Source organism: Eleutherodactylus coqui, chromosome 2 (genome assembly GCF_035609145.1).
Source record: "Eleutherodactylus coqui strain aEleCoq1 chromosome 2, aEleCoq1.hap1, whole genome shotgun sequence".
Taxonomy (NCBI): Eukaryota; Metazoa; Chordata; class Amphibia; order Anura; family Eleutherodactylidae; genus Eleutherodactylus; species Eleutherodactylus coqui.
In genome coordinates this window covers 197,292,339-197,316,936 of record NC_089838.1, presented here as the reverse complement: position 1 = coordinate 197,316,936, position 24,598 = coordinate 197,292,339, and the positions used below count along the sequence as shown (strand labels likewise).

Genomic DNA, 24,598 nt, shown 5'->3' with positions numbered 1-24,598 from the left:
TTTCACCTCCCCTCATGGATCCGATCCATGAGGGGAGGTGAAACTTTTCTTTTTTTTACACTTTTTTGCACTTTTCCGCGATCGCCGTTATCCATTGTATAACGGCGATCGCGGTACCGGGGACCGCTCACCGCGGTCCCCGCTGACATCTCCTGCCTCCCGGCTACCTACAGGAGCCGGGAGCCAGGAGATTTTAAATTTCCCGCGTCGCCGGGCCTTCTGCGCATGCGGCTGACGTAATGCCACCTGGCGCGCATGTGCAGAAGGACGGCTACGGGGCCCGAAGCATCGGGACAGCGGGGAGCCGTGCCACGGACCTCGGTGAGTAATTTCAGCTGCTCCGATGGATCTGATCCATCGGAGCAGCTGAATCTTTAACTTTTTGGGCACTTTTATTTACTTTGTTGCGATCGGTGCTATCCATTGCATAGCGCCGATTGCAATGCCGGGGGGGGGGTCCGAACAGCCTGGGATGAGAGCTCCATGCTGTTGTGCTGGATCATATTTTCCTCCAGCAGGCTTCGGGGTATTATGTAGCTTCCAAATTGTATAGTGTGCACACATCATCGACCAGATCAGACGTAAGGTATCAGTCTAAGCTGGGAGAGTCTCTACAATGTGTAGAGCCTCAGGCTTTTTATTATAACACATGACACCTGCCCTTTAATGGGCGTGCAGCAGATTACATCAGTAACATATAAGATTCTCATTTGTCGGATCATATAGAATCTCCCGCCTCTCTGCCCACCCTTCCTCAAGTCCGATGTAGCTTGGACTTTGTCTTCTTAGCATGCAGGCAACCTTAAGGAATTCCTGTGTACGTGACAACTCATTGTTTAAGTAACTTCAGTGTGGGGGGTGGAAAAGGGCTAGGAAAACACTCAGTATTGAATACAGGTATACATATAACACTATGACCTTTAACTTTTAGAGGCTGCTTGTGCAACTTATGTACCAAACTAACATTACACCACACATCTTTCACCACCCCATTGTCCAGCAAATACCATGATGAGATTGTGTGGCCATTAACCTCCACAAAGTTAAAAGTCATTGCAGCTGCGTAATACATCTAGTTTAGTACAAATCGATAGACATTTTACGCTGACTAATCATCATGTCTATCACAATCCCCCCTTAAAATGTCTATCCTCTAACTCTCCATCTAATTTTCACAGTTCTCTGCGCGTGAGCCTATGACTGGAGCGCGTTGAAGGTTTGTTTTAGAGTCTTCAAGGGGGTGTAGGACTTGTCCACTCCTTCTGGGGATGCATCCAGCGAACTCATTGTGGGAGTAGCTTTTCCAGCATCCTTTTCACAGGTCTCTTTGACACAGGGGATAACACAGCAGACTAGAACAGAAAAGGTAATCATCAGTTCACATACAACAGCGACGCCCGTCTGTGCCAGGATCCTTTACCACCCGTTCATCCATGGCGAGTGCTGGTCCCAAAGGTTAGCTCTTTTTAGTTAGTGTGGTCAGCTTCTTAATGGCAACTGCGTCTTTACCCGCGGGTCACGAGTCGTCTGGGATGTAGGTACAACAAGTCTCCCCTATCATCTTACAGACACTCCCCTTTTTAGCTAAAATCATATCTAAGGCCATTCTATTTTGAAGTCATAGTCGAGGTAGGTCCTATTGGTCGACTAGTCCCTATAAGGCGTCTCTAGTATAATTTATAAACCGCTGCTAATTATAATAAACATAATTAATCCTGTCAACGTTTATTTTACCATAATGATCAGAAAAATGGACTCGAATCTAGTTTTAACTTGGTCTCTAATTTTTAAAACTCGTCAGGTACCCCCCTTGGCTATCCTATGACGTCAATGTACACGTGTAGATCAAAACTACCACCAGGGGTCTCGCTTCTCGCTCTAGTATAATGTTATAATACTAGTAGTGTGCACAGGTACGCACGGCCTGGGACTCCCTAATCTTCACCCACACCAATGTCCCTCCTGGAGATAGCCCAGATGGTGGACACGTCCAGGCCGCCTGCACTGACCCTACACTACCTAGTGACAAGACTGGAAGGAACCGCCGTACCTATGCGGAAAACAAGGATAGACCAACATGACAGGATAACCACAAAACACAGACTGAGTTGGATTGAGATAAATCAACTATTGGGGGTAACCTCATTATTCTCAATGCTGTCTGACAGGATGTGGAGGAGCATAAGGGCTTTACTAAGGCACACTCCCCTGCCCAATTACCCTCCAGGCGGGTCCTCTACCTCATGTCTCCACAAAGCCAGTAAACGTCTCCTAAGGACTGGACCTGATTCTGCATCCATTCCCCTCCTATCGTACCGTAGGAGGAGCAATACCTGTTAGTGAGTTCCCCAAAAATCTCCCTCCACCCTGCCCATTTGCCTGGCAGGTGTAGTTTCCAGGGTAGTCAGTAATACTCTCTCCGGTGCAAAACACTTAAGTAGTTATAGAGTATTCCTTCTTCCACTTCTCACGGACAGTGTAATTAGCGGAAATGTTCGTGAAGAGACTAATAAACCACTCTTCAGCATCTACCGGGAGATTTAGGGGGACCATCCCCGAGTATAGTCGGGCACTACCGTACACGCAACAGTTAGACTTGTTGCTCCTGTTAGCATTGTACCTCATCAACTCCAACCAGAGATTCTGGTCAGGGTAGCCAGTCGCTACTGTCAAGGTGTCCACAAAGGTAGGGTCGGCTATGATCATCATGTTCGTCAAGGCCTTTATCTCATGGCGGAGGGGGTTAATTATGGGCACGGGACTAAGTGAAGGCTTCCATTCGGGTGCATCTACCATATCCCTTATTTTAAACTTCCCTAAGGGATCTGTCCTCCCGTACCAGTATGTCCCCAGACTGTAAGTACCCCGTCCCCCGGGCTTGGATCTCCCATGGTTAGTGTAAAAACCGCATTAAAACCAAGCAACATACTAAGTTCAGCCTTCCAATACCTGCTGTCCTTATTATTCTCAAGGAGGGTTATACGACTAATTAGGGATTTCCCGCTCTTATCTTTCTTATTTTAAGGCACTTCGCGGTTTGTAGGACCAGTCTGTTCCTGCGTTCCATCCCACAGATCCCCAATAACGGCAGTCTTCTCCACAGACATTATCAGTGGCGCAAACATATTGTATTCCCCGGGTATATAAGTCATATAACCAGCTGGACTGAGCTAAATCTGGCCTGCGGTGGGATCTTGCGCCTAGACACGGGACCACAGTACAATAGTCGAAGGGATATGCGGCTACTTGAGCATTGGACGAGTTATACCAGAAGGTAACCATACCCTCATATTCTTCCGACTAAGGATTCCAGTTGCCACCCTCCTCTCTCACTAGCCCTAACCAGAGTAATGTCCTTGGCACTAATAAGACTGGTCTGCCGGATCTGAAGCTTTCTTACAGTATGAAGCATGGATCCATGTAAGTCTTTCGGCTAGTTTCACAGCTGTGGCAGTAGTCAGAAGCACCTGGTAGGGGCCATCAAATCGGGGCTCAAGAGGGTGCTTCCTGAGGAACTTCTTGACGCACACCCAATCCCCAGGCTGCAAGATATATGTCCCAGTGTCTGCCTCTGAGTCTGGAAGAGAACACCTGTGCATAGGCTTTGGTTAGTTCTTTAACAACGGAAATCACATACTTAGTCAACACATCAGATTGTAATTGTAACTACTGAGGATAGTAGCAACCTAGCCTTGGGGCTAGCCCAAACAATCTCGTAGGGAGATAATGCATGATCCCCCCTGGGTTCATATCTAACACTGAATAGGGCTATTGGATGGCAGTCTTTCCAAAGTGGCGTCATTTTTAAGTATCTTGCATTTTAGCGTGCCACTAAGTCTCTCCACCTTTCCACTACTCTAAAGGTGGTAGAGTATGTAAAAGGCCTGGGATACACCCAGAGCAGACATGACATGTTACATTCACCTGCGAAGTTTATACCTCTGTCTGACTCTGAATCACTTCTGGTACCCCATATTCACAGTTTACCTCGTTCATGAGCTTCTTTGCGGGTTACCTACTTGTTTGCCTTGGTAACAGGGTTGGCCTCCAACCTGCAAAGACATCAACAACAACAAGCACGTATTCATACTTCCCAACAAGTGGGAGCTGAACGTAGTCAATTTGCAATCCCTGAAATGGGTAGAGTGGTCCCGGCAAGTGTGATGTGGCAAATTTACTTCTGCCCTGTCTCACCCATGGCATAGATCATGCTAAACTGGACCAATGATGCAGCAGCTACAGAGAACCCAGAAGTCGCCCATCCCCTTTCAAGCGTCGTCGTCATTGCTGCTTTACTAGGTGGGTCTTTCCGTCCATCAGCGGGGCCATCATGGGATACAGGAACTGTGGTGGGCAAGTGCTGTTGACTGTTCACCATACACGGTCCTGTTTCTGCTGCTCCCATATTAGTCTATTTATCCTTTCCTTCCTTGCTGGCTTGTAACTGTAAAAGTCTTTAGCATATCAAAGTCCAAATTTTGTCAACGTCCAAAGGTTTTGCCACTTACTCATGCTGTCAGTACCTTTCTTCTTTCTTCCACGGCTTGAGGGCCGCTGCCTTTGCTGCACTGTTGGCGAGGGTGTCGTCTCTCGCTTCTCCAGTGTAGGAATTAGAGATGAGCGAACACCAAAATGCTCGGGTGCTCGTTACTCGGCACAAAATTTTCGCAATGCTCGAGGGTTTGTTTCGAGTAACGAACCCCATTGAAGTCAATGGGCGACCGGAGCATTTTTGTATTTCGCCGATGCTCGCTAAGGTTTTCATGTGTGAAAATCTGGGCAATTCAAGAAAGTGATGGGAACGACACAGCAACGGATAGGGCAGGCGAGGGGCTACATGTTGGGCTGCATCTCAAGTTCACAGGTCCCACTATTAAGCTACAATAGCGGCAAGAGTGGGCCCCCCCCCCGCACTGTCAGCGTAAAGATCGTTCTCCTCTGGCACAGCTGTAACAGCTGTAGCAGAGAAGAACGATGTTAGCCCATTGAATTCAATGGAACCAGCAATACAGCAGGTTCCACTGAATGCAATGGGCTGCCGGCGATCGCAGGATGAATGGTCGGGAAGGGGTTAAATATATAACCCCTTCCCTGCAATTTATCCAGAAATGTGATACACTAAAAATATATACCGGCGTATAAGGCGACGGGGCGTATAAGACGACCCCCCAACTGTCACCTTATACGCCGGCAATACAGTGGAGCAAAGAATAAAAAGCATTACTTACTTCTTCAGACGATCTGCGCCGCTCCTGCAGTGTCGGGATCGCAGTTGATCCCAACACCAATAAATTTGTATGGATTTGGTATTGATCTCTGTGCCAAATCTCTTACTTCTGGCAGAGTCTCACGACGATCACTGAGACTTGACAGAATTTAAATTTCAGTTATAAGGGTCATAATGGTCAATGCCAGGTAGGACCCAAAAGCTCCAATTACTATTTTTACTCAATAATTGCTCATTTTTGCTCTTTCTGCTCAACGCGTTTCCCCACTAGATTCCGTGGATCATCAGGAGCTTAGTGAGATTAGATCTTATTGAGGAGATTTTGGAAAGGTCTTAATAGGCTCAATGACAAAGAATCAGATGTCCTAACACAGAGGAGACAACTGTTTCAGCAGAGTGTTTTGGAGGTGAACAGAATATACAAGAAGTCTCTGTACGTAGGTCCTTTGTGCTATCAGGAGCCAGAACATACAGCTAAACCAGCGTCCCCTTGAGATATTAACAATATAGCGCTGGGCTGATGCCCTGGAAATATCTCTCCTTCTAGGCGAAAATTTAGGATGTAAAAGAGACTCCTAATCAATCAGGATAAACAGCTCACTTTTGGATGTATGAGATTGTTCACCCAAACCTAATGTGCTCCCCACAGAATGCTTGAGGAGGTGAACATAGTATAAAAAGGAATCTCTATTCTTAGGTCCTTTTTTACTGTAAAAAGACGGAACATGCAGCTCAATCAGCGTCCCATTAGGATATGGGCAATATCATACTGAGCTGATGTTCTGGAGATATAATCCCTTCTGAGCCGAAATCGGGGTATAAGAAAGCCTCCTAGTCAATGAGGACAGTCAACCCACCTACGATGTATAAGATTGTTCACCCAAACCTAATCTGCTCTTTAGAATAGATTAAAGCTTCAAACTGGCATGTGTATCAAGATAGCCCTATATCCAAACTCGGTGGATAATAGTTGGAGAAAATGCTCCAGTATAACACATGTCAGTTATAAGAGAGGCTATGCTATTTCTAGCTCCATTCTTGAGGAAATACCCAGAGGTTCCCACCCAGACCTCTTCTCCCCTTAGGTGTCAAAATGACAGAAGAAAGTAGATGGATACAAGATCAAAACAAAAAAAGGGCTGGTGTCCATAGCCCAGATGGTAGATGATCTTGTATCCATCTACTTTCTTCTGTCATTTTGACACCTAAGGGGAGAAGAGGTCTGGGTGGGAACCTCTGGGTATTTCCTCAAGAATGGAGCCAGAAATAGCATAGCCTCTCTTATAACTGACATGTGTTATACTGGAGCATTTTCTCCAACTATTATCCACCGAGTTTGGATATAGGGCTATCTTGATACACATGCCAGTTTGAAGTTTTAATCTATTCTAAAGAGCAGATTAGGTTTGGGTGAACAATCTTATACATCGTAGGTGGGTTGACTGTCCTAATTGACTAGGAGGCTTTCTTATACCCCAATTTCAGCTCAGAAGGGATTATATCTCCAGAACATCAGCTCAGTATGATATTGCCCATATCCTAATGGGACGCTGATTGAGCTGCATGTTCCGTCTTTTTACAGTAAAAAAGGACCTAAGAATAGAGATTCCTTTTTATACTATGTTCACCTCCTCAAGCATTCTGTGGGGAGCACATTAGGTTTGGGTGAACAATCTCATACATCCAAAAGTGAGCTGTTTATCCTGATTAATTAGGAGTCTCTTTTACATCCTAAATTTTCGCCTAGAAGGAGAGATATTTCCAGGGCATCAGCCCAGCGCTATATTGTTAATATCTCAAGGGGACGCTGGTTTAGCTGTATGTTCTGGCTCCTGATAGCACAAAGGACCTACGTACAGAGACTTCTTGTATATTCTGTTCACCTCCTAAACACTCTGCCGAAACAGTTGTCTCCTCTGTGTTAGGACATCTGATTCTTTGTCATTGAGCCTATTAAGACCTTTCCAAAATCTCCTCAATAAGATCTAATCTCACTAAGCTCCTGATGATCCACGGAATCTAGTGGGGAAACGCGTTGAGCAGAAAGAGCAAAAATGAGCAATTATTGAGTAAAAATAATAATTGGAACTTTTGGGTCCTACCTGGCATTGACCATTATGACCCTTATAACTGAAATTTAAATTCTGTCAAGTCTCAGTGATCATCGTGAGACTCTGCCAGAAGTAAGAGATTTGGCACAGAGATCAATACCAAATCCATACAAATTTATTGGTGTTGGGATCAACTGCGATCCCGACACTTATAGGATTCAAGTTATTGAAACTAATTCTATTATCAATGACGAAATCCCAACACAATTGCATACACGAGATCGGCTACTGCTATCTGGGCTAACGAATATTATCAATCAGCCGGATACTAACTAACAGCCGAAAAAACAGATTGTCTCCTTCCGCTTGAATCACAACACTCCTATACCCGTTCTACCATCACATCTATCAATTGGGATAGGACACTGAGTGATTTCAACCTGAAGTGTTACGGGTCAAGCCACAATATTCTGGATCTGCAGGTGCAAAAGTCTCATCCGGGACCCTCATGTTAGATCTAGATTCTTGTTGGCCGACCCTCTTTCTTCTTAGCAATTGTGTTAGGCGTGTTCTAACACCTGCTATATTACGTTTTTAAACGTTTTCTTTTTTGTCATGTTTGTTGTGCCCTTATGTGTTTTATTTTAATAATTTTCTAATAAAAATCATTCTTTTACTTGAAAGTCACCTCTGTGATAGGGCTTTACTACAATTTTGGAGACTTTTTTCTCACTGCCCCTTCTGTGAATACACTCCAGTGTAGGAATCGGTGCGAACTCTCAGCTTTGTCAGGTAGAAGTAGGGCCTCCATGAGACTCTGCACCGCTGCACCATTCTCAATTGGTTGTCCTGCTAAGGTAAAAACTGTCTGGCCTTCCATATTGGGCTGTAATCATGAGCTATGCCAAATGCATACCAGGAGTCAGTGTAAAGGATTGCCATCTTACCTCTCGCCACTCTACTCGCCTCAGTGAGGGCCTTCAGTTCCGCTTCTTGTGCTGAGACATGCGGAGGCAGAGCTTCTGCTTCTAGGACATCTTGTTGTGTGACCACTGCATATCCGATGTGGAGTCGTCAATCCTCACCCTGGTACCATCTGCAAAAAGCTCAACATATACATTATCAACAGAGGTTCCGGTAACTGTTTGCATACCTGCAGTTTCTTACTGTATTAGTACTAAATAATCGTGTTGATGTTCTATTTCACATGGCACGGAATCTTGTAGCACAAAATCATTTATTTATTTATTTTTTAAACCCAATAGCTGATCTACAACACCTAGATCATCTATGACCCAGATCACCTATGCCTCCCCCCTTTTGAACCGGAATACTCAATGGAAAAAGAGTAATCGCGTTCAAACTAGTACAACGTTGAAAAAGGAAACCAAGAGGCACAAAAACAAGCACTTTGTAGGTCAAGGTGACATTGTATGCAGCGAAGCCTGAGCGAAAATATCCTTTAGATTTTTATTTTTTTCAGGTCGCAGCTAGCATTTTTTAACACAAGGGGGCGCAACACAAGTAAAATTTTACGTCACCCAGTGTAATAGTATTTCAGGGAATGTCCAGCGTTTAACTTTCACTCTCCTGTCGGAATATAATTATAGCTTCAGTGTAGACTGACACTAGAATATACAAAAGACTTAGGGAAAAACTAAAGAATACGGATGAATTAACATCCTACTCTGGGCAATTCAGTCCCTCTTCCTCACATAAAAAGTAAAATTACTTCATCAAATTGCGTGAAAAAGTTTGCTGGGTGACTATAGGGAAATTATTCCATCTGTAGGAGCCTTCCATAACATCATCTGTCTGAACATCCATTGGAGAAGCGGGCAGTGGAAAACAGAGCCCCTGAGCACACACCATGAGAGATCGTCCCCTTTCATGGATCCCTGGCCTCTGTCCCCCATGCATCAACTCCAATCTTCCATACACTATAAACCAGCCGTTGTATCACTCCTATATACTACTTGTATCAGCCCTGTCAGCACTTTACATATTGGAGTGAAGTGTTGTCTGTAAGGGCTCTGTAGTATTTAGTATCAGGTGCTGGTTCCTGCAGCAGTGCATTATTCCAGCCGCTGTATCACTCCTATATACAACTAATATCAGCCCTGTCAGCACTTTACATATTAGAGTGAAGTGCTGCCCTTAAGCGCTCCGTTGTATCAACACCAGGCGCTGGTCTCTGCAGCAGTGTATTATTCCAGCCGTTATATCATTCTTATATACAACCAGTATCAGCCTTGCCAGCACTTCACATAGTGAAGGGTCATCAAGGCAGACACAGCTTTCCGCAAATAGAATTATTCTGCGTTCTGCCTTTCCCTGTTCAACTTATAACTAACGTTATATATATCACCTCATCCTGATGAAGCAGTGTTTAATAAAGCATTACACTGTGGAAACGCGTCGACGATAGACGATACTTCTAATGGACGTCAGAACTTTGTTCTGACTGAGGACATCGCTCCAAAAAAATCTTCTTTAGTGACTCCTGGCGATAACTAGTCCAGTTCAGTCACAGCGCTACATTACGGTGTTGTTGGACTATTAACCCCTTTTTACACTAAGTAGTGAACTACGGGTTTGGATAGACCATTACTACTATCTCAGTGGGTGGCAATACACACTAATACGTGGGTTTAGCAATATGGCATCATATGACCACTATCTATTTGATACTTACAGCAACCCAATCAAGAGGTCATACAGTTGCTGATCGAATAGCACTTACATCTATTCTATATCAATTGATTACTATGTCAATCATATTTGACTCTAAACTATCCTGATAGGTAGCGTCATACCATTATCGCTACATTTAATATCAATACCCTGTAACACCTTGGGGTATTTTGCACCCAGTAATTTTTTCATTCTATTGTCCACCCTTACATTCATCTTTCATTCAGATGAATGGTTATATGTTTTTGTCTGTAGCTGTGTGTCTGTTTCGGTTAACCACCCTAGTGGGTTAGGAAGTGGTTTTTTATTCTTATAAATTAATAAAGTTTTCTTTTAGTGTCAAGGCCTTTTCAGTGATAAGGTTACATTTGCTCCAAGAGCCTTAATTGTCACAGTGACGATAAACCAGCTTAGTCGTCTACTATGTCCCAAGCTGCATCTTCACAAAGGTTTGTTTCCCTGAACTTATCACACATCCAAGGTGGCCACATTTTGGAGTGTAACAAAGTCTGGTCAAACAAAACCTTACTTCAGACAATCATGATGTTAGCACTGGATACAGGGGCATTGGGGAATGTAGGCCTCCCAAGTGCAGCAAAATGGCCGCCAGAGGCAGAAAGGGGCGGGGCTACAAATCTCCCAGGTGAGGCAAGATGGCTGCCAGAGGAAGGGGCGGGGCCAGGGGCGGCAGCACTTCCAGGTGAGGCAAAATGGCCGCTGGAGGAGGAAGGGGCGGGGCCAGGTCCTGTCCTGGATGGGGAGGGAGCGGAAGTAAAATCACACACCCTGAAAGTGAGCACATGGGGGGGAAGTAATTTCAGGGTGGGGGCAGAGCTCACCACCCTTGCTGTAGAAACATTGCAAGTGCGGCCGCCATTACAGGGAGGGGCTGTAGTCAACACAAAGGCATTACATTGTTCATAATATAGACAATACACACATCCCCCACTACACGCTTTCCCCTCTTGGATCTCTTTCCTACGTTATACCATCTCCTAGCAAAAACTAGCTAAAACACCTTTCTTTCTGCTGGGCTTCCTGCCCATCTTCTGAAAACTTTCTACAGTCTATCTTACCATACTCATTTCTTTTCTTTCTGCCTCTCTGTCCATAACCTGACATTTCTTTCTGCAACTTTTCCTGATCCTTTTTCTTTGTAAAACGTTTCTACATGTTTTGCATATTCCACAACATCCTGCACTGATCCCGTATTCTATTCTGCCTGCTTATTCTATCCTATTTGAACTTTCTAGACACAGTAAAACTCCTTTACCAAATTCCACCCATCTCTTCTAATATCCCTCGTATATCACAATGCGCATTAACACTACAAAACACAAGACAAAGGGAACAGACGGGTTAACTGGGGAATGCTTTCAGTGGCTTAACTTCAGTCCACTCTACCCTCCCCCAATAATAAACACTGTACATTGTTTAAACAAGACCTTTTGACTACACATAAGGACTGACGATTATATTCAGTAACAGAGACCTCTGGAGTTTCCAGCCAACGCAACATGGCGGCTATAATTCCAGCATATACCTTTTCACATATGAGAACATAACACGCTCAATCATACAGGTAAACACGCCGTTTTTAAACCCTGCGTATCCCTCCTCGCATATGAGAGCACATAACACGCTCGATCATACCGGGAATACGCGTATTTTAAATTTTCCTGACCTCACACTAGTTACCTAGGAGTACGTGGCGCGCGCCATCAGGCTTAAACAGCCAAGTCCGCCCTTCTGACACATTAACCCTCACAGAATTTATCTCTTGGTCCTGTATACACAATCTTTAACCGTCTCAGACATAATATACACAGCATACAAAATACCCCTTAGGCAGGATAAAACAGTGTTTTTTTCCGAGTAGAAAGAACTATATTACCTGCCTTTCATTGATTTATCACTCTGGATCAGAAACGGGCAGATTAGCAGTTAGAAATCAGCTTACATCGGTAGATTTACATAAAGCAATCTTACCGTGTTCTGTAGATTTTCGGGCCCCTGAGTTCTACGTGTTATCTGCCGATCTCTGTATTTTTCCAGAATGAAAGAAATCAAAAATCTCTACTCGGCCCACCCAGGGACGCCAATTGTGCTGGATCATATTTTCCGCCAACAGGCTTCGGGGTATTATGTAGCTTCCAAATTGTATAGTGTGCACACATCATCGACCAGATCAGATGTAAGGTATCAGTCTAAGCTGGGAGAGTCTCTACAATGTGTAGAGCCTCAGGCTTTTTATTATAACACATGACACCTGCCCTTTAATGGGCGTGCAACAGATTACATCAGTAACATATAAGATTCTCATTTGTCGGATCATATAGAATCTCCCGCCTCTCTGCCCACCCTTCCTCAAGTCCGATGTAGCTTGGACTTTGTCTTCTTAGCATGCAGGCAACCTTAAGGAATTCCTGTGTACATGACAACTCATTGTTTAAGTAACTTCAGTGTGGGGGGGCGGAAAAGGGCTAGGAAAACACTCAGTATTGAATACAGGTATACATATAACACTATGACCTTTAACTCTTAGAGGCTGCTTGTGCAACTTATGTACCAAGCTAACATTACACCACACATCTTTCACCACGCCATTGTCCAGCAAATACCATGATGAGATTGTGTGGCCATTAACCTCCACAAAGTTAAAAGTCATTGCAGCTGCGTAATACATCTAGTTTAGTACAAATCGATAGACATTTTACGCTGACTAATCATCATGTCTATCACACTGTCAGCTACCTGTGGACACCGACAGCATGGAGCTGTCACGTCCACAGCCCGAGGGGCTTTATTCTCTGCAGGAAGCATGTTTTTTTTTACGTCCTCAGAGAATAAAGCCCACTTCGGGAGGACGTAAAAACACTATGGCCCGGTCGTTAAGGGGTTAAGTCATGAAATCAGAATAGAAATTACTAGCTACAGAGAATTAAAGAGGAAAGGACGTCCCCTTTAGAGGAATGATTATATTTTATACTATTGGTAATGTACAGCCAAGAGGACATTTCATGCCAAGAGCATGGATACCTTCTGCATTAAGAAAGTCTTTATGTTAACAGGCAGTGAAGTGTTTTAACATTATTTTACTCAACTACACAGCATTCTGGGGGTCTTATAGACACAATACATTTTAGTGCGGTTGTTTTTGCACGCACGTCATATAGCCATCTTACTTGTGTTTCATCTGTTCCCTCTTTTTTGTTGTACTTTGGTTCCTTTTTTTGACTCCTATTTTTACTCATAGGGTCACATCTACTAATTGGGGTGTAACACTGAGCACTATGCTAGTATATTAAAAGTACAGTATGTGGTGTATTCTCCAAGACGGTACGCGTTAACTGAGGAATACGATGCATCTACTGAATTATTCATAGCCACTTTTCTGCATGGTAGAAGACGGAAGAGTGGCTGAGGGAATTGATAAGTCATATCATTCAGCATGAACGCCATTCTTTTCAGTGCAATTGCACAAAAAACGGTCATATTTGCATCAATAAATAGTCTTTATTTTAGATAATTTGAGGGCACACATGCTACACAAATACTTTCTTTCTTACAGAATGTATAGTTGAGATTGAAGGACGACGGGTACCAGATGGAGAGACATGGACGGACCGGCAGGATCCATGTGTCACCTGTACATGTACTGTGAGTAGTAAAATATTTGGATAAGCAGATTTTGACTCAGGTTTTGCACTGCAGATTGTCTACTGTTGACACTCAGCAACAAAATCCACCCCCTGTGAACTCAGTCTAATAGTCTAATTCATTTACTTTATATACCTGTGCATAATAAGGCCATATTTTGTGCTTCACAGCTGGGACATGTTGACTGCCAGATACAAGAATGTCCTCCTATTCAATGCCAGCAAGGGGAATTGAAAGTCAGGACGCCAGGCACATGCTGTCATGTTTGTCAAGGTAAGAACCATTATTTTACATGGTTTTAAAATACGCCTGTGTGAATAAGCCCTTAAAGATATTTTCCTATTAGCACAACCCCATGAACATACGTCCATTTACTGCATATGGGCATCACAGAGGGAGTCAGATTTGAGTGCTACCAGTTATGTGGGGACCATGTAATAACATGTCTTCTGTCGGAGAAAAGTGCATCTGCTTGCATCTTAAGGTCTTCAGCTGTGGGATCAGCAGTGGGCAGCTGATCAGGAGGGTTTGTGCAGAAGAGTAAGGCCTTTTTCACACAAATGTTTCATCACGGCTATTTTGCCGCGATAAAAAGTGGGCCAAAAATCACAACCATCTGAAGCAGTGGATTCCATTGCATTTGTTCAGATGGGCGATTTTCCGGCTTGTAAAATGAGCCATCTGAAAAAGTTAGCTCATACATGCGGCCAGAAAAGATAGGTCTTGCTTTATCTTTTGGCTGCAATCAGCTGGCAGCTCCCATAGAATCCTATGGGAGCTACTGGCAAGGGAAGGAACTTTAGCAGTGGCTCGTGCTGCTAAACACCCTCCCCCTTCCTTTGCCGACAGCTCCCATAAGCTTCTATGGGAGATTATATTGCCACGATCACCTGACAAAGGGAGGGGGAGAGAGTTTAGCATCACTAAACCCTATCCCCCTGACCAACAGAATTCTGGGCTGCGGCATATATACACGCCGCACCCGGCCGTGTGAATGGGCAAGAAAACATAAGATATAGCCGCAATTTCGTCACTGTTTTCTTTCGTTCATGCGATATTTGTCCACCTGCGTGAAAGAGGCCTAATAGTGCTTTTACACTAAGTGAAAACCTCACATTTCTCATCATCACCAGCTCGTTCTCACTATTGCAGCCTGTTGTTACGTCCGCTGGGTGCACTAAAGAATCACACCCACATGGACACAAGGGAAAGTGTCCTAGGAGAATTGCACCAGTCTAGGCAAAGATGGAAGGACACCTGTCCCTTACTAATCAGGGAAAGTGGGGCACCCCTCCTTAAAAGTGGGGTAAGCACGCTAATGAGGGCAGCCCCACTGATTTCATCTGGGACCTGGCTATCCCTGATTAGGAACTTAGAGAGATGCACAAAATACAGGACACAACCCTCTTCACACACAGAGAACATGACTGTTCATACAGCACATGCCTGGCCACCTGCACAGACATACAAAACAAGTCGCCGCTGCTCACACCAACACACAAGGTAATGCATACCACACAGAACAGGACTGTGCATACAGCATATTTGGCCACCTACACAGACATAGAAAACAAGTTGCTGTTCACACCTACACACCAGGTAATGCATACCACACAGAACAGGAACCTCACTCAGAACTCACATGCATACAGATAGCAAACCATAGCTAGTCCAAGTGTCCTCACCCCAAGGAAAAAGAGAGTCAGCCACCATGCTGACATAAAGGGAACCATGTCAGGAATCACCCATCTGACCATACATCACCGCACCTGTCAGACGGGAAGGGAGAGCAGGCAAACGGTGACAAGAGGTGTCCAGATCGCCCTCAGAGAAGGAGAGAGACACTACAGACCAACAAGTATAACACCCAGCTCTGAGTAGGAATAGAACAGACAGAGTAAAATGACCAGCATCCTTTAATCAGAGAAGCTGGTATATATGTGCAGCAGACCAGAGGGGATTGGCTGGAGAAACTCCACACCCAGCCAGCTCAATTATCCCTCACCTGTAAAGATGTGCTCATGGAAACCTGTAGAACCACATGTCCCAGACGCACAACCTAACACCTGTTTAGACAGACAAATCATTGTTGGGAATTGTGAACTTACTATTCAGCATTCTATATTCCTGTAAGAAACACTGACCGATCAGATGCAATGAAAAGCCAACAAGGCGACGATGATTTCTATGCTGGCTGAAAGTGAACGACGAACGAGAAGTGCATGATTCTTGTTCATGATTTGCTAATTGGCTCACGTTTGAATGATTTTTGGAACCATTATCTTTCTGTCTAAACGCACTTTAAAACTTTTTATGGACAAAAGCTCTCACTCTTGTAATTAATATTAAAGTATTATCATCTTCTGTCAGCTCCTGCTGTAGCCTGTTGGTATCAAGGCCAGAGGTACCTTTCTAATGAGCATTGGCAGGTGGATGAATGTACAGCCTGTACCTGTGTTTCTGGGGAGGTGCACTGCCATAGTGAGAGGTGTCCGCAAGTAACCTGCACCGCTGTAAGTACCAACATGTGATCTCATTAAAATGCAAATGCTGTGTGGCTCAAGGAAATGGACCCATGGCTTATTTGATTTCAACCTTAGCATACAAGTGACAACGTAGCCTGTGTTTCCTTTATAACCAAGGTCACAACTTACCTTAACTAAGAGCCACATTTAGTTCATAAGACATACTTATTTGGTGTTCAGTTTCATTTGGCTCAGAATTGCACAGTTGTATCTATGTCTTTCAGGATGAGACTCCAGCCCTGATTCCTGGCATGTGCTGCCCACACTGCATTCCCCGGCCAGCTACCTGTATTGCCTTTGGAGACCCTCATTACAGGACCTTTGATGGCAAAATGTACCACTTCCAAGGTAGCTGCACCTATGTCTTGAGTGAAGACTGCGAAGGAGGAGACTTCAGGTGAGTCATTGCTTCTATGCAATCAGGTGAAGACTGACTTGGCCTGTCATGGATATATGTATATGCACATTAATTTTGTCATGTATCACAAATTATATGATATGGGCTAAATACCTCCCCTTTGTATGTTCCTTATGTTCTGCCAGTATTTTGAGTCTCTTTCTGTGAGCTAATAGGACATTTTTCTGCTCTAGTGTAATATATGGCTTACTAAAACATACTGTACACTTTAAATGACCTAGCTGATTTTTGCAATTCTTCTAATATCCCCATAGTGTTCATGTGACAAATGATGACCGTGGACAGCGTGGTGTGTCATGGACAAAGGAAGTCACTGTGTTAATTGGTGATGCAGTGGTGCAGCTCCTTCAGGATTGGGTAGTGATGGTAAGTAGTAAGGACAAATGATAAGAGCAAAAGCGCTTAAAGGGGTTGTCTCACGAAAGCAAGTGGGGTTATACACTTCTGTATGGCCATATTAATGCACTTTGTAATATACATCGTGAATTAAATATGAGCCATACAGAAGTTATTCACTTACCTGCTCCGTTGCTGGCGTCCCCGTCTCCATGGCTCCGTCTAATTTCGGGGTCTTCTTGCTTTTTTAGACGCGCTTGCGCAGAAGGGTCTTCTCCTTCTGGTCGGCCTGGGCGCGAGCAGTGTTCTGGCTCCGCCCCTTCTACGCATCATCGCGTAGCTCCGCCCCGTCACATGTGCCGATTCCAGCCAATCAGGAGGCTGGAATCGGCAATGGAACGCACATAGCCCATGGTGCACCATGGGAGAAGACCCGCGGTGCACCATGGGAGAAAACCGCAGAGCATCCCTGGGAAAGGACCGGCGGCCATCTTGTGAGAAGAATTTTATAAGTTCATCTTTCATCACATCGGTGAGTAGCAAGCGGTTTAAAAACTGCTTTAAAATGCTATTTTATGCCAGGGGGGTGACAGGGGGAATGGGCTAATGTAAAATTTTGATGTTTGCCGCGAGACAACCCCTTTAAGGCCCAAAGCACACGGACGGATTTTTGCTGTGTAATTCGCAGCCAGACGCCCGCTGCGAATTCCGCTGCAATGTCCATCCATAGCATGCATTGTAAAATGATTCTTCCACAGCCACTAGTGGAAATCACTTGCAATTTCCGCTCACAGAGGAAGAATCGCAGCATGCTCTATTTTTGTGCGAGACTCGCATGGACATCTTCCATTGCAGTCAATGAAAGAAGTCATCCGTCCAGTAGCAATTCTAAAAAGTAAATTTCGAAATCGCCACGGATTATCGCTGGCGCGACATTCTCTGCACTGCGTATATGCGGTGCCGCACCAGCCGGCACATCCGCAATGCATCCGACACAGGTACGCGGGGGTCACTGGGCAGCACAGGGTCCGATTTTGCTGCAAGATCTCACAGCTGGAATCCGACTCGGCCGTGTGCATGCAGCCTAATAGGGAACATTCTAAAATTAGTTTTTTCATTGCCTTTGTGTCATATTTCTCCCCGTCACCCAACAGTGCGCACATTGCTATACTGTTGCTCATGCATTAAGTGACTAAGATGGACCATATCACCTTGATAAATATGTCATGTGTTTACCATGCCCCTTGACCAGCCAACCACTTTTGTAAATCTTTTATTTACAGACTGTTTGTGCCCACAGGTTGATTACCAGACTGTAGAGCTGCCATTCCTAAAAGAGCCATACATTTACATTGAGAGGAAAACAAACACCATTCTTCTGAACAGTAACATTGGCATGAAGGTACGGAAACAATTGCTTCAATCCGTGGGAACTAACTATAAAGACACTAACATTGTGCGCTCATTAAACACATGTAACATCGCTCATAATTAGTATAGATCAGGAGATGGTCCTAAAGTTGGAAAATTGGTGGCAATGACTAACATTTTTGTAAACCACTTCTACCAGGTGCAGTGGAATGGACGTTCTCACCTAGAGGTCAGTGTCCCCGGAACATATCGTGATCATCTATGTGGTTTATGTGGCAATTTCAACAACTATCCTCAGGATGATTTGCGTGATCGCAGGGGGCAGATTCTTCTATCAGAGGCTGCCTTTGGGAACAGCTGGAGGGTAAGTTTACTTATACACTTGACAAAAAGGATCTGGGTGGTTAGATATTCTTATGGAAAAATGCAACAATTGGAAAATGACAGCTGATCTTAGTATCACCAACCATGCTGTATGTTGTACCCAGGTACAAAAAAGTGGTAATGACTCTACTGACTGCTGGGATGGAGAGGATGTGGACCCCTGTAAACAGGCTGGATATCGTGCCAGAAAAGAAGCCAATAACCGCTGTAAATTGCTGAAGTCCAGTGTGTTTGAGCCGTGTCACAGAGTTGTCCTTCCCGAGATGTTCTTTGCCTCGTGTGTTTATGATTTATGTGCTTGTGGGGCTGGAGATGAGTGTCTTTGTGACGCTTTGGAAGCTTATGCATCAGAGTGCAGAGAAGCCGGCGTCATCCTACAATGGAGATCTCCAGCACTTTGTGGTAATTACATTTTATCTATCTTTTTTCTTTCAGAATCATAAAGATTTAGGCCCCATTCAAACAGGCTTTTATTGGCATGGATTCTAATGAAAATTCTTCTTTGAAACCCTTGTCAGAATACATGTCATCTTTATATCCCCTTGAATAAAATGGGAATCTGTGCCATATGAATTCCAACTTTAAAATCTGTGTCACAGAAAAAAATTGAGATATCAATTCAGTTGTAGATCTACATGCAAATTCATGAAAGAACTCCAAGACCTGGCCCTATTCTCATTTGTACAAGGAAAGACTAGAAGCAATGGAATGAAACTGAAAGGGAAGAGACACAGATTAGATATTAGAAAAAAAACTTTCTGACAGTGAGGGTGACCAATGAGTGGAACAGGTTACCACGGGAGGTGGTGAGTTCTCCTTCAATGGAAGAGTTCAAACAGAGGCTGCATCGACATCTGTCTGGGATGATTTAGTGAAGCCTTTCATTGTATAAGCTCGCTCATAAAGGGAGTCAAGAAGGAGTGAGAGAGAAAAAGGCTTTCCTGCTTATCTTCCAGGAAGCTGCAGCAGCCCACCATCAGGGCAGTTGTTTTTTTCTGCTTATCATTTTATTCCTTTTGTTATCTGATTATCCTCAACTTCTGCTACGGCTAACAGATTTAGAATAGCCACTATCCTCTGCAGATAGAGAGAAAAAAAGCAAGAAATAAGATAGTTAGAACAAGAAAGCTGCTTTCAGATAGAGATAGAATAATGGAAATATTAGTGAGAAAGTGCAAGAATAGCAGTAATAACAACAATTGAGATAAAGAGCAGAGAGGACTCATTGAAGAAGGCAAATTACAGAAATAGCAGAAAAATCATCAATTGAGACTGAGAGTACAAAAGGGCTTCCTGAAAGATAAGGAGGACTGGACTTAGTATAGAAGAAAATAAGAATCACTGTGCATCCAGTTGCTATCTATTAGATGGAGGAAGGAGATGCTCTTCCGCTTATTTGTTTAATGCAGTGCAGGAGGGCCTTTTTCTCTCTCACTCCTTCTTGACCCCCTTTATGAGCGAGGTTATACAACCGAAGACTATATGTTCTTTTAGTATCAGAAACGAACAGTTACTTTGGTACCGTAGATACATACATCAGAGGTTTATTGGGGATCTGAGGAGCTGGCCTCAAGCGAAACACTTTGGACCAGCTAAATACGAAATCCGCTTCACTTCTTAGACCTCAGAAGGTGATGACAGTGATTTGGTCAAGCTGCCACCTCCCTTCCAGTCTGGGAGAGTGTCTGGTACGACCAATCAATGTTTATCACAAGTGTTTGTGACACACAATCGAGATCTTCCATCAAATAAATATATACATATCCCTTATGTATATATTATGTATGTATTATGTATTATATAAGTCCTGACCATAATTCGCCACACAATTTAGTGGGAACTGTTCTAGTTTTGAAGGAATTCGTTTCCTATTATAAGATTTGTGAGGTGTTTGTTTGTTTAGTTTTTTTGTAGATATTTTAATTTGTACTAAAAAAGGTTAGATTGTAATAGTCCAGTCAGTGAATAAGCCATAGTTTCTTTTGGACTATCCTTGCCTCAGTGAATATGATTCTAAATCCGATGCGGTTCTGCCAAGTAAATTTTGATGCTTTTGATACTTCCTGATATATAACTCAGACAGTGACGACGGCGTATGCTCACAACCTGAACAATTGGGCAGCGGTAGTACTGATGATTAAAAGCTGCTTTAACTTTTATCTGCTTTCACATATGTTGCTTGGAATAGGCAAGCACACAAACCCAATGAGTTCAGTAGAGCTCTGGCCATGCACTAGATAGCTACATAGTATATTACATTACTATCCCATATAAGGGACTGATTCTTGTAGAGATCCAGCTAATTGTAGAAATTCTATAAATGCCTGACTATTCCTTTTGAAGGAGCCTGTGGCTTGGCTAAGATCCCTAGAGGGCCGTCAGCTTTCCTGACATGTCTGTTTTAGGAAATACTTGCATTCCCAATGAAATAACTATTCTGAAGCATCTTTTTATACAATTATACAATTTTGTGCTGTTTGCTTGTTATTCCTCTTAGAAATTTATGAATCAACTGATAATTGGGTGTTACCATTGACCTTGACAAGGAGGTGTGCCCCTATACAGTCTGTATTGTCAGCGCTGATTGGATAATGTCAGGCTGTGCTGGGTCACCTCCAAATGGTAACTTTCAGTTCACAATTTACTCATTAATTTCTAGGAGGAATAACAGAGGAACAGCACAACACCAAATTATAAGAAAAGGTGCTTCAGAATTGTTATGTTATGGGGAATTCAGGTATTTACTAAAACAGATGGGTTAGGGGAGGTGACAAATCCTCTTTAATGGATCAAACATTGATTTACAGGGTATCAACTTATATGTAGACAATTTTGTACTTTTTGAAAGAAAGCTCATTTGCATACATTTAAGGGGTATTCACTTGAACTTTGCTATTTCCAGCAGTCACACTGAAATGAATGGAGCAGAAACTCGATTCTCTGTTGCTGCTCCATTCAAGCTCTTCATCATTGATGGGAATGCAGTATGAAGGAGAGGGGTCACAGTAAGACCCCACTGATCAGACTGTTTTCACTTACCATGTGGATAGGTGATAAAAATTCATTCTGGTATAAGCCCTTTAAGGCAATATAAAATAGTACTCCTCCAGGAGAAAGAAAACTGCCTTTCCCATGCGATCTATTGGTGGCTAAACGCCTATAAATGCTTGGTGAGCAGAATTGTTTTGATCAGTCAAGGATTCTGTACCATGTTGGCTACACACTTTTTTTTGAAAGCCACTAATTTTAGTGCAAATACTCATCAGAAAGAAAACAGAATTGTGCTCTTGTAATATACTACTTCATTTACTGCAATATATTAACCTTATTATTTTCAATCATTTTCTCCCTTTGAAAGCTGTTGGCTGTCCCTACGATAGAGGTTATGTGTTTGATGAATGCGGCCCTCCTTGCCCCAAGACTTGCTTTAATAAGGATGTTCCACTTGGCGTGTTGGAGTCTCACTGTTTTAAACCATGCGTTCCTGGCTGTCAATGCCCAGCAGGGCTAGTAGAACATGAATCTCACTGCATCCCTCCAGAATCATGTCCGAAGATCATCCATGGCAACCTGTGAGATCAAGGAAAGCAAATGACAGAAGTCAATAGAAACCTGTATTCTTGTATATCTCTGGGGAATGCAAGACTGTTGGCCATATATTCTGTTTAAGACTGTTGGCCATATATACACAACTCAGAGTCGAGGGGTCAACTCAAAAGAATTTCCATCACCTAATAATTCCAATATGTTCCTATAGCCTTCTAAGTATCTTTCTTGTTTTGTGCCCTTTTCTGTTTACAAGCTTTCTGACAATTTGCTTCTTTTTACAAAACTAGCCATAATACATACCACTTCCAGAGAAAATGGAAGAAATCCCTCCAGCAAGACATATAATCATTTCTGTAAGACCTTTTACTAGAGCAGTGTGACAGATTTGTTTAGTATTCTATTATATGCCGCCATCATTGTGGATTTATTACTACCAGAAGATGTATTGTAAGGATTAGAGATGAGCAAACCTACTCGGCCACGCCCCTTTTTCGCCCGAGCGTCGCGATTTTCGAGTACTTCCGTACTCGGGCGAAAAGATTCGGGGGGTGCCGTGGGTGAGTGGGGGGTTGCATCGGGGAGTGGGGAGGAGAGGGAGAGAGGGCTCCCCCCTGTTCTCCGCTTCTACCCCCCGCTCCGCCACGTCTCCCCCGGCGCACCCCGAATCTTTTCACCCAAGTACGGAAGTACTCGAAAATCATGGTGCTCGATCGAGTAATTACTCGAAACGAGTATATTCGCTCATAAGGATACTTCTATGACTTGTCAAAAGACACAAACATATAAATGGTTCTATGAAGACGAATGGATGTTTGAATCGATATTGCATACGGTAATATATTAAGTTGGTGCATAGTCTTATTATGATTAAATAGAAGGCAAAAGTGGAAAGCGAGCAATTACTATATTTTTGGACTATAAGATGCATAGAATGATAAGCAACCAATGGGTATAGATGGCAGGAAAGTTGGAAAAAGCCTGCTGTGCCATACAGACTGTTACAAGCCAGCACAATTTTCACTGAAAATGTATGTATTATAGTGAAATAATACATTTCCCAGCTTACACCTTAATGTAACCTTCACTTTGCTGGCAAAGCTTGTTATAAGGCTTTTAGACAAGACAATTATCAGTTGATGATAGGACAGCAGTCCATATAAAAATCAAAGGCAACAAAGTAAATGCATGCCTTCCTTTTTTCATTGGAAGGACTTAACCCATGACTGAGTTAGTAATTCAGTGACTGCAAGTATGCCCAGCCTCCATGGGTGCCATTTGAGTTAGTGTTTGATACCTTGACGGTAACTAAGGTTTGTGTTCACACCACATTTGGCCATTACATTTGGCAGCATTTCTTAAAAGATCCACTGAACTTATGGCCCAGATATATGCAACTTTATGACTACAGTCTACAGATGAATACATCTGACCATTAAAAATCATATTCAACTATGCTTTTTTATTAAGGTTGAGACAAAAGTATACTAAAAGGACCCTTAGGCTAATTACAGCCTATGGGCATGTACAATGCCTGAAGACTTTAGTGGATCCAATAGCGTGCATTCACTACCACAGTTTTTTTTTGTAAATTCTTGGTTTTTAGGTAAGCTAAAAATCAAGGGACTCCAACAGGTGAGCTATTTCTCCCTCAGTGCCCTGTCGGTGGCCATGTGTACACAGGGCGACTATCACCCGAAACTGGTATTTCCAGCGATTATTTGTGTAGAGGTACCTTAAACCAGTACAATTAACTTCTTCCAATGCTTGTACTTTCATTAATAGCAAAGGGATAATGAATGTTTATGCTACTTTGTTGCTTTTGTATACTTCTGCTGACTTGCTGAGGCTGTGACTGTTTTAACTATCAACTACTGCAAATGAGAGGAAAATTGATACTGTTTTACAAGAGAAATCCTGTAGTAACATTTGTATCAGTATCAGCCCCCTGTATTGTGAGAGGAACATAGGCTGGAACCTGCTGCTCACTGTTTTCTTCTGATGTTGTGAACCACTGTTTTTATACATATAGATTTCTATATTTATATATTCACTTATTACTGTATTCAGAAGAGTATGCCTTGTCCCAATGTGTATTTATTGTTCTGTCTTCTATAAATAATAAAGATCATTTTTAGTTCTGTTTTTATCATGTGTTACTGTTATTTCCTTTTTCTGCCTAGAATAGCTAAAGGGCTTTCCATATTAACCCTTTCCAATCCACTGTCTGACATCTGAAGACATTCTGATTGAAGCCTGTGCAGCTCCGATGTCGGAAGACATCTGGCAGGTTTTTCTTGCTGCATATTACTGGCCGCTCTGTTGTCAGGGGCCTCTCCAGCATGTCACATACCACAGTACTGGCTCTAGCCAGCAGATGGCGCCA

The 24,598-nt window shown here is 43.3% G+C and overlaps 1 protein-coding gene across 1 annotated transcript in view; it reads left to right on the top strand.

The window, feature by feature from the left end:
• KCP (kielin cysteine rich BMP regulator) overlaps positions 1-24,361 on the top strand; it is a 140,146-nt gene extending 115,785 nt beyond the window's left edge. Inside the window, exons 46-54 of the mRNA XM_066592182.1 lie at positions 13,544-13,632; positions 13,803-13,905; positions 16,003-16,145; positions 16,382-16,554; positions 16,830-16,941; positions 18,212-18,313; positions 18,482-18,646; positions 18,771-19,068; positions 22,025-24,361. Of these exons, the coding sequence (XP_066448279.1) occupies positions 13,544-13,632; positions 13,803-13,905; positions 16,003-16,145; positions 16,382-16,554; positions 16,830-16,941; positions 18,212-18,313; positions 18,482-18,646; positions 18,771-19,068; positions 22,025-22,242 (1,403 nt within the window). The 3' untranslated portion in view covers positions 22,243-24,361. The remainder of the gene's footprint in view (positions 1-13,543; positions 13,633-13,802; positions 13,906-16,002; positions 16,146-16,381; positions 16,555-16,829; positions 16,942-18,211; positions 18,314-18,481; positions 18,647-18,770; positions 19,069-22,024) is intronic.
• Positions 24,362-24,598: the final 237 nt, after the last annotated feature.